The following is a 14,273-nucleotide window of genomic DNA, read 5'->3' on the forward strand; positions in this document are numbered from 1 at the left end:
GAGAGTGGTTACTGCCACGCAATTGAGGGCCCGAGTAGTAAATCAAGTTGCACAACTGAAAGAAATCATCCCACTTATTAGACAATTTATTTTCTGCTACTGCTTCTTTAAATTCCAAATACCAAATGAGTAAGAGACAGATTTGACGCTAGGAAGCACGTCTTAAACCAATGAATTATGGTTAGAGAGAAATTGGTATTGAACCGAACTACAACATCATTGTTGGCTGCAAAGAAAGTCTGGCAAATGGCCGATTAATTGGTCAATCAGTTTGAATCGGATTACATGCAGTATTCAAGACGTCGCCTCTTCTCAGGATTTGAGGGACAAACGTATTGGAGGTATCAACAACTCCTAAAAAAATAGTCCCATTATAAAGTCCCCGATAGTCGCTTTTTGAAATCCAATCCCTCAGACTTTCTAGAGCCTTCCTCCATTTGATCCACTTTGAGTTCGTTTCGTCGTCTACTGGGACATGGAGGCGAACGCCATATATATATATACATGAAGCAAGGTCAAGGTCAACTAAATTGATATAAATATATGAGAATGGTGACAATCCTAGAGCCTTAATAGTCCAGCCAGCAGGCACGTATCCACACGCCATAATCCCAGTTTATTCAGCTTGTCAAAGCTCAAGATCACGTCTTTCCAAGGTCTCAGCTCTTGATTACTCTGGTTTGGAGGTCAGTAGCTCATAACGCTTAAATGTTGGAATATAGCGTGGAAAGAAGCAAGACAGATGCGAGAAGGCATAGCAGATGTACCGAAAAGATCGCATCAACGGACTGACAGATATCCAGATTATCAGTTCTGTGCGAATAAACCGACGATCCAATGTATACGAGGGTGCAATGAAAGGTGAAGGTTTAATTCCTCTCCGTAGGCTGCGGGAGGCATCGAAATCGGTCTGCAAAGTGAAGTCGGTTCAGCTCCAACCACCACTTTTCATGTTACCAACATAAAGGGGCACCAGTAGGAGGCGGCAATTCTGTCCTCTCACGCCTCGATGGCCGGCGCACGTTGTTTTGTGGGCCATTCCACCCAGATGACCGTTAATCAAGATGGCAGGCAACAATGGTAGTATGTGTGTGCGTTATGCAGTTCCTTCTAAATGTCGCAAAGAGGACCGCTGATGATTTCCGCTTACAGCAAACATTTCGGTGGAGGAAAGCTTGTCCCATCGAACACCCACCTGGACTCCAACTCGATGCCTTAATAAGCTCTCTTGAGAGGATACAAGGAAAGAGTTGGCCTAGCAGCAGCAAGCACTACACCTTCGTAAGTTCGGAAAGTTGGGTGCCGGAACCGCTTTCCGCCATCGACCAATGCAGAAGGGTTTTCCAAATCACCGAGTCAATCCACACAGCAAAAGCCAGATACCTGATTCTTTACCTCGTAGTCAGGACAAAGAATAAAGCGCTGGTGAAATGAGGATCTTCCACCTCCAGCGCGAGGGCAAAGCCTGCAAACTATCTTCTGGAGGTCCAACCACACCAACAAATCTCCTCTGATTAAAGCTGATTCACAAACGATGGGGAAGTGCTACCAAAAGTACTAAGTAGATATAGTTCGCATTAGCTACGGAATGAGTGGAGAATGTTCATTCCACGGAATCGGCTTCCATTCACTTGTAAACTCACAAGTCCCGGCGTGACTTGAACACGTTTTGGAGAGACCGCCACCTTCTTTACAAGATCGACTTGCATAAAATGGGATATAATGTAAAGAATATCAGCAAGATACACAATAAAGCAGCACCTCTTACCAAAAAAGTGGGGTGGATAGATAGCCTATGGATTGCATATCAAGACTCTTGATGGCAAGCAATCCCATTCTAGGAATTTGAGAAACCAACAGGGATATTGCTTCCTATGCACCATTAAAAAGTTACGCATTTACGACAGATAGCAGTCTACTTGACTGTTACATAAGCAGGTAGGTGATAAATGGGCAGCAGCCTCATGTTCATCTGTTAAGCATATATAATAAACTATTGGGAGAGGGTTTAAAAGTTAATGAAAGAAGTAGTCCCCGAGAAATCTGTATCAACTGTGCTCCACTTTTTAAATGAGAAGTGGAACTAGGAGGAGGAGGAGGAGGATAAGGGAGGAAGCGATCATTCGAGGTGTGGCATTCCAAGAGCGGAAAATCACACGAGAAACTACAACGTTGGCCGGATTGACCGACTTCAGTTTTCTGTAGTTATTCGCCATTTTAACCTCCTTTTCCTCACTGGCGAATTGCAGAAATCGCATTGCCTCAAGCTAAAATAAACAGAACAAAAAATTTTTTTGCAGAAAGGTTTTGACTACTACGGGTGATTGGTGTTAACGCGTATATCCCGTAGTCCCGGTTTAACTTGAATATCGGTTTAGCTACATACCAATTAGTCATTTGCACCATCGCTTACCTGTCGAGGGCTAACTGGCACTGGGGTTCCAATCACTGTCCAGTAGACATTTTCCGTGCAAGGAGGGGTGGTCAGCGAGCCCTCATATCGAAAGTAGCGTGTATTGGCGTCACCAATATCTAATAGCGCATTCACCGGGAAAGGAGGGAGGTTAGCTTTATGATTGGGGCGCTCGACCTCCGTCACCTTCTGCAAAAAGGCACCCATATTATAGAGTAAGGTTTTTTCGCGTGGAATATTTTGGTCCTCCAGAAACACAAGACCTAACACGGCTAATCCGTTCACCCCTTTAGAGGCCTCCGAGAAGTTTGCGTATAACGTTCGGTCATACGACACGATGTGCATCTGAGAAAAAAAAACAAGTTGATGATTAAGTTTTTGAAATGAAAGCGAGTGCTACCGTTATAAACTGTACTTAGAGTTAATTTTCTTCCACAATTTATAGATGACCCATCTGTGAACTACTTATAAACCAAGTGCATTTGTAAGTAGTATGGATTGACGTCACCTCAAGGGGGAAGAATTTGCCATCAATGCTATGCTCCGAGCCAACAGAGCTTTTATTACCCCAGTGAAAGTGAAACTGGGTGATGCAGAACTTCATATCCCGCGTATCTTGGAGGTTCAAGAAGTAGTGACACGAGTCGATGTTGACAACAACTGGAAGTAGAAAGAGGAGGAGATTTGGTTAGTTAAATCGACACGTACACACCAATAGATGGTCTATAAATACTTGAAGGGGCCTTTTTCGGTTGCTGGTGATTTGACATCCACATTGACGACATGGAGCCATTTCTACCAGCCTCCTAAGACTGTCGAACTTGGGTAGTCAGTTACCTTCCAGATTGACACGGCCTACATAGGCAGCTGTGCGGTGCGGTGTACTGAACACCTCTTAAACTTTTGTTCTCTGATGCTCCAAAGAAAACTTACAACACAGTAAAGTGGTAAGTAAATGCAGAAGAAAATTTTCCGCTGCAGATGACCCAATGTGTAGAGACTTACATACTGAAATAGTGCGAGACCGAAATTTCCAGCGTCTACTCAATTCACAAAGAAATGATGAGCCCAAGCCTCCTTATTTAGCAAGAGCCTGGGAAAATCTTACATGGGTGGGGATCCCTCCCCAAACAAAAGGTGGAAAGAGGTGGTGAAGGAGAAGCACAGCCTCAAGAGTTCACTTCGCCTTGCTGTGTGATTTAATAAGTGACTTTGCTCTTGACTACACAATTCCCACGCAATGCGAATTCGGCATGAAGTGTGCTTGTTGTAGAATATCCTTCAACTTTAAGGCATACCAAACCAATTAATCTCAGCGGCGTCTGTAAACTCTTTGAAATCCGCCTCGTTATGATGGAATACCATCTGACAAAATTTCCTCACGTCACTCAAAGAGGGTTGTGTTGAGGAGTCAGGAAGAAAAATCCGTGAAAGTGTTGCAGATGGACTACTCAGAAGTGGAAAAAAAAAGATTGTGGAGTGGTCGTGTAGTAGACGATTACACAGGACTTCTTCTTAAATATGGGAAGTGAAAGATCTACTTTAAGGTTTGTCTCCTGTGCAACGTCATCTGGGGACAGACTTACGCGTGTGGCCGTTGTTACTCATAACGAAGGTTTCATCGACACCAAAGGTGCCGTTTTGGTAGACACCGATAGGCTTCAAATGAGGATCGTAGATGGAATCCGCGTAGGAGAGAGGGATTGGCGACTGTTTCGATCCTTTGCACATCTTGCTAGCTACCTCGCCCCACTTCTCCTCCGAAGAGTTTTCGTTTGTGTAGGACCAGTGGCCTTAAAAATTGTTAGTAAGAAAGTAAAAGAATTTGTTCTTTATCCAAATTGAATAGATTTCGGCTTTGACACAGGGTGAATGTTTACTATCTACTTTTGTTTTCTCACTGACTTAATGCTCTGACGTTCTGTTTATGTCACCTCTGTTAGCTGTTATCCGGTCCCACAAAAAGTACTATCGGACTCCTCCATTTTTTGACGCATTTGGGAGGAAGTGGGGGTCTTATTTAACTCTTACTTTACCATGTATTACTTAAAAATGCCTAAAGTTGAATGACCCAAATTATTCGCTTTGATGGTTAGTTACACCCGACACCTTGTAGGCCATCTTGCTCTACTAACTCATTTCACTTCTTATCTAAAATATTTTGAACTTTTTTGGCATTAATATAAAAATGCCAACCTATCTGAGTGTTTTTATGCAATTTAGTTTTTTAAGGGGGTAGAAAGGAAACCCAATCTCACTAGCTGAAGAGAAGGAGAGAAGGAAGAGGAGAGTAAGGCCCAGTAGCGTGCCCATTCTATAAATTTATTTATCCATCCTAAAACAGAAAAAAAGTGCAATTAGCTTTTTTCCAAAAAAAAAAACAAGTAAAAAGGAGAACATCCGTAAATGTGAATTTCCGGTGTCCCGCTAGAGATGCTGTCACTTTGCCACCGCTTTAAACGTATCGTACTGGCTGGGGGACAGGGAAAGGAGGAATGTGTAAAATTTAATCAAGTACAAAACATAGTAAGGACGCATATAAGAGTAATAAAGGATTTGGGAAGATAATTTTTTTGCGAAACCATCTTTGAGAAGGTCATAAGAGGGGCATTTTTCGAAAAAAGATAGAAAGGTATTATTCGTAACTCCGTCGATTTGTATTTTATAACACTTTTCCCCATCCCTTCTTTTTGGTTAAATTTGTACTATTTTCTAATAAAAAGGGCGATTTTAGGGTTCTTCTAACAAATATCGACTTGTTCTATTAATTGAAAGTGCCATCCGAAGGTCATAAAACTGACCGAAGTATACATGCCCACTTATGATTCGATTTGGAAATACCCTATTAACACTGGATTCCACTTCTACAGAGATTCTAAATAAAAAAAATCGGAAGATCTTTGAGGAGAAGGTTTTTTGCCAGTGGGAGACCGGAGAGGCCCGAAGCAATCAGTGGCAACAATCGTGACACTCAATGCCAATATGTGATACCAGTGGTTGACAAGAAACGCCAAGGAAAAATAGACCTGGTCCCACTTTAAGTACCCTCTTCAACCGATGGCGAGCCCAAAAGGATTCATTCCGTCATGGAGGTATAGAGCGCTCTTCGCCAAGATGTAAGGGCACCGTTCCACTCAAACACTATTGTGCTCATTTTCTTTTTCATGTAGGTGTTGACACTTAAATTTTTACACTTGACTGCTTGAGGACTAAACTTTGAAAGATTAATGTAAGGTGCGTAAGACAGGTGCACTTCGACATCGTTTATCAACCAAGATGAAAAGCTATTGAAGGCAAATCAGAGGACACAAAACAATTGTGGAGAGTACAGAAAATAAGGAAAGAAAAGAAATCAGCGTAGTAACCTCGAAGTTACCCGGCTTTATAAGAGAGCTTGAAGGGAGCCCAACCTCTCCTTGTCATCAACTCTCAAGTGGGAATTACGCCTTAGGCACCAACACTTCCCGATTACTTTGGTAGGGTGACAGTTCCTATGGCGAGAGACAAAGAATTTGGTGGACCAATCTTGCAGACTGACATACGTCATTAGGATGTCGCAAGTCGACTCACGCCTGCCAATTGGCTCATCTGGAGGACTAAGTGCTCGACAAACATAAACTCCGTGGACCTTGCCCCACCACATACAGCCTAAAAATTAACTCATTGGTTTTACGTCAAGATATTCCACCCTGCCTAAAAATAATTTGTTAAGTTATTATTTTTATCGCATTAAAGAACTTTTGTTAATTCACAATTTCACTTGGCTAATTTAGGTCAATTGTCAAAGACAGGCTGGCAATTTTTCGTGGAATTTTTTATCCGCCTAATTTGATCAGAGCATGAGGTTTGTGGTGAGATCATCAAGGCCAAAAGTGCACGGTCAAGAACAGTTAATGATCAGCCTAAAGTGTGGGGGCGATAAAGAAATTCTTTCCATCCAACATTCTTCCACATCTGCCCTATCAGCAGTGAATACTGTCTCGTCGCTAAATTGTGACCATTTATAAACGAAGAAAAAAGGTAAAGGCAAGGTATGGATGGGTTGGGTAAAGGCGACAAGCAGTAGCGCTGGTCAAAAAAAAGCATCTTGTGGGGTTAAAGCCTTCTGAATGACGCCAACTTTGTGGGCTTTACCATAGTTATCAGAGAAAGACTTGAAAGAGCGTGGAATAGGCAATGAGTGAGGTAATCACCATTTTTTGAACTGCTTAAAGCTAAAATTGTCAAGCCGTATGCCACCTCGGAGGATGCAAATTGACTGCACAGGCTTGACACCTGAAATCCCGTTTTTTGTCTTCACGTCAGCTTGCTTCTACAAAAGCCTATTTTTGTGCATAGAGGTAGGAAATAAAAAGTGAGAGGACCGTGGACCAGAAAAGCCATTACGCACGTAAGAAGCATTAAAAAGAACCCGATGCTCCACAGAACCATAAATCAGGTGCAGAGATGGAAATGCTGTTCTGGCAATGCATTAGTGCCATAGGATTTCTAAAGGTAGCTGTAAGGGAAATTTGCAGTACAGTGACACATGAACAATTATGAAGAGTTCGGTAGAAGCAAAAATGCGCTTAACAAATCTGTCTAGTTTAAAGTACCTTCTACCAACGGAGAGATAGAGGCGTTTTCTATCAAGTTATTTGTAGCGGGATAATAAATGCAGCATCGCACCCAAAAAAGAAAGCCCAATATTGACAACTTAAGATCCGTGTAAGCCTTGTGCACAAAAAAGACCTTTAATTGCCTGACAGTATAAAAATTAATGAAGGAAATCATAGGTAAAAACTCAATCCCGAGTTCCTTACAAAGAAGAATGGGAAAAAATGGTATTTGATTTCATACCTAACCAGTTGTGAGTACAAAAAGAGGCAACAAAGAGCTGTGCAAATGGGGTGTAAGTGACACTTACGCAAGATAACACTTAAATTACTAAAGAGTCCCCACCCAACACAGTCTGCATATTTAACGTCGCGGGCGTTGCACCGTGATTGGCCCATTTCTACACCTACATCGCCTGCCTCGGATTGGCTGACAGGCGTGACCGCTCAGACAGACAAGTGGGTGTCAGCTTCAGCTCTATTCAATTTGTTCCACTTTATACTACCACTGTCAATGAAAATGTGGCTGCGGCATACAACGAATTTGAGAACCGTTAAAATAATCATTAACATCATCATCCCACCACTAAACCCCTTCCACTTCTAGCTTACCTCCCACTTTTCATCCAAGATGCCTTCTACATCGTGGAAGGAGCAACAGATAGTAGTACTCTTAACACCGCTTTTTTCCCGACTCACGACCACAATTTGAACATGGTAATTAAATTACTCCCACCTTGGTGACTCTCGGCACAATTTGCCACGCAAAGCTCCTAAAAGTCCTCTGTCGATGGCACTGGAGCGCAGGGCCTACCAACTTCACAATACTCGCTTTATCATCGCGCCAGCAAATTGGTTATAAGAAGCAATGGATTGTATTCTTACGAGTGTGGGTGCCCTGATGTTTTATAACTTGTAAAAGCGAAGACAAATTGAGCTTTAAACAGGGGCTAAATCATGCATAAGAAGGTGCAATGCGGACCCGTCAAAGTACTGCAATGACTTTTTTGCTTTAACAGGAATGGCAGGTTTGATACGAGAGTCGTACGTCAATGGAATGCATAATTTAGCAGATGAGGGTGGCTCGGTGGAACTAATTTGTGCTGCTGCAGCGATAAATTGTATGGAAAATGTTCGTAGCCACGAGCAAAATCAAATCTGTTTTGTAGATTTTAAGCAGTAGCAGCAGCAGTTGAGGCGACCAAGTTAGTGGCCAAATTGGCTTCGAGGTCTTCAAATTATCGGGCTATTAGTGGACGGACTTGGGGCGAATTTGGTCGATGAATTGGGAAGTCACTCTTCACATTACAAATGCAACCACTGCTTTTCGTATTCCGTCTCCTTCCAACAGTAAAGAGGTAATCGTTGCCCCAACCACGACGCACTTCGTCCACGCTGCATGCCAAAGTGCACCTTTCGGAACCTTCAAGAAAGGGTTGATGGGAGTGTCCACCACAATGGACAGTGGTGGTGGCAAGGGTATTTCAATTCGTCTACCTATTTTTTGAGGTCGATGCCCATTCAAGTAGGCGGAATGCTCAAATGTTGAGGTAGTCCTCTCTGTACTGGTCAATCAAAGAACTGGGAAACTCCTGGATAGGATATCCACAATCGTTCGACTGGTCGTGCTCACTGGAACGCAGAGATTCAGACTGCTGAAAGACAGTTATAATTGAACAGGTTAGAACGTCCTCTCACCCTATCTCAGACGAACCATAGAACAAATACTGCCCATTGTAAAATTCAAGCGTAAAAGTGCCAAATTATGGGATTTTGGCTACCGGAGAAGCTCCAGGAAAGAGAAAAATTCTCACCGGAAACAACTTAGGCACCTGCTATCTAAGAAGCATTTGCTGTACTCCTAGAAGACTAGCGTATTACAGAGGGTTGGAAGTAATGAAGGAAGGCCTGGTGTCATGGCTCCAAAGCCTCCTGCTATTGGTCTACGGAAGAGGTCCTTCCACAAATGCACATCTGCTTGATTGGACGTGTGGGGAAGAGGTTGGATTTACCTCATCACGAAGAAGGTGATGCATGCACTACACCTTGTAGGAAGAAAGGACATCGTCACCTGGAACCACGGAGTTGGCCTTTCTATCCCAAAACGAGGAATTCCAGTTAGCATATCTCAGTACGAGAGAGATTGATTTGAGGAAGAGTACTACATGTGAATGTGGTGAGGAGGAGTTCGCTTACCGTGGTTGATGGTGTAGACTGCTCGCAAGCTACCGCTATGCTGTTGTGGGCAAAAAACCTTCCTACCAACAGTCGAGCATGTCCACCTCTCCAGCCGGTAGGCAAAGAAACGAACCCTCCAAATTATTTTACCCACCTTCCTTTCGAGTCGTTTAAAATGATGTCAGCATGAAGATGAGAAGGTTGGATGTCAAAGGTTACCTGTATATGCGGATGGAAGCCTCGCCAACCAATGTGTTCCATCCTCGAAAGGCGATCCAACCCTTCATCTTGGGATGATTAGAGTGGAGGTTGGTTCAACTATTCACTAGGCAAGCATTATCTTAGGAGAATGGAAGACAAACACGTGTGGGGGAGAAGTATTCTGGCACCTGACATGGAGAAACCCCTCCACTTGACATACGCGACCGAGAGGCAACGCCGATCAGCCACGCGGCACGCCATTTTCGTATAACCGATCTCGCTAAACGCAAGCTTACCATGAATCTGACAAAGGTGACTGAGGGAAGGACAATTGTTCAGCCTTAGTACCTTCAACACTAGTAGGGTATGACCGATTACCTTTGACTCACAGAATAGCTTGAAGTGTTTACAAAAGGCCAAGTCACGTAGGCGATAAAGGTGTCACAACATGCCACTACAGTCAGTCATGTTGTCGCTTTCGTGGTTGAATCCCACTTTGAAAGAAAAGTACGGATAACAGCCGTGTGTCCCTCTCTTCACCACTGATCATTGTATCTATACCCTTAATAGTTACAACCTGTCAATTTGTCATTGCTCCTGACTGAGGGCAACTACTGTCAAACACTGCAAACACTGAAACTCATTTCAACAACGCTTTGTTGGCAGCAAAAGGCAGGAGCTATTAAGCTCCTTGTGGAGGGCTGATGTCACTGGCTAGAAGTCTACACCTCCACATGCCATTTTAAATGTAGGAGGATTAAGCATCCACCACTCAAGACAATTGTTTCCAGATGGAAAGCGTAAATTCCCTCTTGCAATAGCGAACTAGACGGTTTGTCTATTTTATCACAAGAAAATGCAAAGAGTCTCGAGATTAGAATCCCATTTAGTCTGAGTTGCGACTGGGCAAGTATTTTATGCCCTGAAATATCCTTCCCACATAAAATCCCATTAATGCGTATGCGACAAATGGGCCCGTTCTACTGATGGTGGTGTCAAATGCCTAAGATGGCAGTCATTCCACTTGGCAATGAGAGATGCCTTGTAAAAAGGTCACTCAGCTATCCCACTCACCGATCGCAAGGATAGGTGAGACGGTTTTTAACTCACATGCATGACCTGCCTGTCTGTGTGGCTGTCTATCTGGTACCGACCGATTAGGTAACTCACAAAGTAATTCCATGAAACAGCATCATCATCATCATTTGAGTACCTGTGCATCATGTGCAGTGGTAAAATTTTTCATCCCACCCAGTGTCACACTTACATGCACTCACTTTTCCATCAGCAACCACAAAAGGGCGTTACCCTTAGTAGTACCTATTTTAAGCTCATTTCTCTGCTCATGTGCAAGACTTTCTTTCGCTTTTATCGCTACTTCAAAATCCGGAGGTTAACGCATCGTATGAACAACGGAGATGAACTGACAATCCTCCACCACCAAAAGGATTCTCGCTAATCCATTCCTGTCAGCAAGCTGGCAGCTCTTCTGTACATTTGGGAGACAATTTTATGCACAACCCTACATCTCCAAAACAGCAAGCATTACTTGCACTAGGTCAAAAAACAGCCCACTTGATAATTTGTTCACCAAATGCCACAAGTTTGTGAGAGATTTTGGACAAAACATTGTTCTTAAATGAAGAAATAAGTCGGGAAAATATGACACGTCAGCATTGGCGGCAGAACAATATTTCTTAAGGGCTTCTGGATCCCTGTTTTTTAGGCTTCCAGATTATTTGGGTGTTGACCTAAAGAAGGTGCCAACCTGAAGATATGGATAGGACTTGAAGGTGTGAATGTAGGTGTGAAAAGGAAGCCGCGTCGCTGAGATGGCTATTGAAAGCGTGGATATAGAGGCGCCTGCATGGTTACATCACCATTGCGACGGATCTTACTTCACGGCGGCATTGCAAAAGTGACGTTTGATTCAACGGACATGACGAATTATCAGCCATGGATTCTGAAGAGTAATTCCTCCTTCTTACAGCAAGACACATCCTTGATTCCGCTAGTATGCAGTGCCTACATCGCCATCAGCCTGTAGTGGTGTGTTATCCATCCAACAAAATGATTGGTTGTGCATCGCATGAATAAAGTGATGAGAGTGACAGAAGAGGAAGCGATGGAGTGACTCCCATCTTTTATATTGCTTTGTAGGAGGAGGAATAGCGCCACTGGCAGTAGGAGGCAGTGGATGTGCCCCACACTTGACAGGCAATTGACAGCGATTCAAACATGCATACATTACTTGACTTTCATCTTTATTTGTACATTTCTTTGAAAGTGTTGTTTGACTACCAAGGGTATTGCTGGCACAATCATGAAGTAGATGTACTGCCAGCAGATGTGGAGGGCATATGTGTAGTCACTGTTGGTCACGTAAATTGCAGGACGTGAGTGACGTAAAGAGACGGTTTCCAATAAAGTTTGGTTGTGGTGACGATGAGTGGTGTCTAGTTGAGCTGCATCCACTTAGTTGGAGAGGCCACCCTGCCTGCCTGTTAAGCGTACCCAGACAGAAATGCTGTCGTTCATATGAGGGATATGAAATGAATGATTGAAAGTGGCACCCACGTTCTATGTACTTAGTTTGGGAGCTGTTGAATCAGGATAGGTATAGAATGGTCTGCTCCATGCCGACAGTAGGTTTCGACTACGTCCTTAATTATGGTCACATTTGTTTGTGATTTGAAGACTTTGGCAAAGAAGCTGTTAGAGTGGAGCAGCTGCTGCCACCATTACCAGCGACGCCACTTTCAAATGTGAGATGTCGGGTTGTTAGGTGGTTAGCGTTTGGTGTTCTTTCTTTTATCATGACGCTGTGGAGACTCAGGCATCCATACCGCCCATGCACAAACCAACAAGAAGCCATTCGCGGAATCGATGCGTTATATTATAATTCGGGAGGTGACAAGGCACGACAGGTAAACATATACTAAAAATGTTGGAAAATATGAGAAAACCCATGCCAAAGGTTTTTTATTGGCTAACGCGATGGTTTCCATTACATACCCACACCAGACATCGGCAATCAAATCACCATGAAACCTGGCATGATATTGTTATGAAGGTCTGTAAGTGGAGGAAAGTAGCAATAAAAGAGGACCTTTTTCGTGTTCGTCTTAGCTAAATGGGTGATAGCAGAAAGCCTTATGTGGTAGTAGGTGAAAACGTCATTATTTGTTGAATGGCTGGATTTGCACAACTATTCCTACAAATGGGGCTTTGCAAATGCCATGCTTGTGAGGCGGAGGGCAGGATGACGCGTCCCCACAGGGCAAGATGCCAATGAATCCCCGGGCTCTGCCAGTTGTGTCCACGAGGGTCACCGTAGTAGAGGTGCAAAAAATTGAGGCCTCTAGTTTCTAAGCTCTTCTCGGGGATCACTGGAGACGAAGCTTCAAAGCAAAACAAATTAAGGAAAAAGAATAAAGTGGAGGAGATTTCTGTAGTGATTTTACACTTCGTTTTACTGTATGCTCAAGAACGCCGATTATTTGTGAGCCCTTCTTGTAGCATTACTTAGTGGAAATTTAGAATGGGGAAAGTCTTCTTCTAATTGCCAGATGATCAAAGGAAACCCATGGGTAGCATATTTTGTTAACGTAATGGATTCTACCACATTCGCAAACCGAATCTCGGTACTCGTCTACTTTTATGGCAATTGACAGGTGACAAGTGGGCATAATGCAACACTGAAATATAATCTTGTAAAAAAAACACCTTTATGTCACAGTCTAGATTTGAAGTACTGACAGAGTGTGCCACATAAAGTTATTTATACGGTATTTCCACCCATTTTGAATATAATCCAAGGCTAAAGGTTGGTACTTTGTAAAAAGCGATTGTAGGCATCACATTCATTCTAAAATAATTTACTCACTCACTTAACCTACTTCAGTCTTCTAACAGTAAAAGTTTTATGGACATCTAAACGGGTAAAGTCATTCATGTGGCTAGGTTTAGCATTTGCGTCTGTTAACATTTTTTACAGCAAAACCTTTCCTTTTTTTGGTGGCATTTAAGGAAGGAGATGGGGAAAGAATAGGCCTCACATCATCGGCAGTATAATCCGAGGATTTTGTCCCTAAATTACTTCGTAATTTATTTCGTGATGGGAGTAATACTTTGATACATTCTTTTTTAAAAAAGGGGAGCGTTGGTAATAAATGTAAAATTTTGGTGCTCTCTTCAGCTGTTGATAACTCGCGGAAAGTACCCGCCCGAGTGACGATGAACAGGTTATTCGCTACCTCTAGTGAGATTTCGGCTGATCGGGGTTTCTAAACATTTCCACTTAAAGTTAATCCCTTGTATTAGCGCTTCCTTCACTTTGACCATTCGATCACAGCGACAAATTTCAAGCATACTTAAGCATGCTAAGCTAAAAGAGATAACCGCACCTCTACACTTTGTCTCTAGAAGAATGCATACCTTGCAGTGACTCGCTCTTTTGCTTGACAGAGTGTTTAGCTGCGCGGACTCCTCACTCTAAACTGCTTTTACTCCAGCCTCGTACAAGCACCTAAAGCAACCTTTCTGTGGGTAAACAGCAAATCCTCCTCTTTACCGGTACTACTCATGATTAACCGTAGGCGTACACAACCATTCAAATATGCGACAAACAAAGCGGCCATACGCATAAACGTCCTGAATGAGATTTCTGCAACAAAATTCTGGTATTTTTGACAAAAACTAAATCACGGAAAGAGCTGATGAACAATTTATTAATTTTATGCTAAGAGACTCATCCTTTGCCTGGACAAGTTATTCATAAACATTTACTTCAGTATACCAACGAATTCGGCTGGCAATTTTGGAACACTGTTAGGTGCTTGTTAAGAGGAGTAAAAGAAAACCATCAAATATTTACTTCCATGACT

General features: G+C 42.9%; 1 protein-coding gene across 1 annotated transcript; it reads right to left on the reverse strand. All coding sequences in view use genetic code 11, as the record gives it.

The window, feature by feature from the left end:
- Positions 1-2,066: 2,066 nt before the first annotated feature.
- Positions 2,067-4,726, reverse strand: EGR_05704 (Carbonic anhydrase; the record flags this gene model as incomplete). The annotated part of the gene is made up of 5 exons (XM_024494953.1): positions 2,067-2,267; positions 2,414-2,758; positions 2,922-3,073; positions 4,000-4,206; positions 4,672-4,726. The coding sequence occupies 5 exons, from the start codon at positions 4,724-4,726 to the stop codon at positions 2,067-2,069; spliced, it is 960 nt and encodes a 319-aa protein (XP_024350649.1).
- Positions 4,727-14,273: the final 9,547 nt, after the last annotated feature.

This window comes from Echinococcus granulosus (genome assembly GCF_000524195.1).
Source record: "Echinococcus granulosus chromosome Unknown EG_S00044, whole genome shotgun sequence".
Taxonomy (NCBI): Eukaryota; Metazoa; Platyhelminthes; class Cestoda; order Cyclophyllidea; family Taeniidae; genus Echinococcus; species Echinococcus granulosus.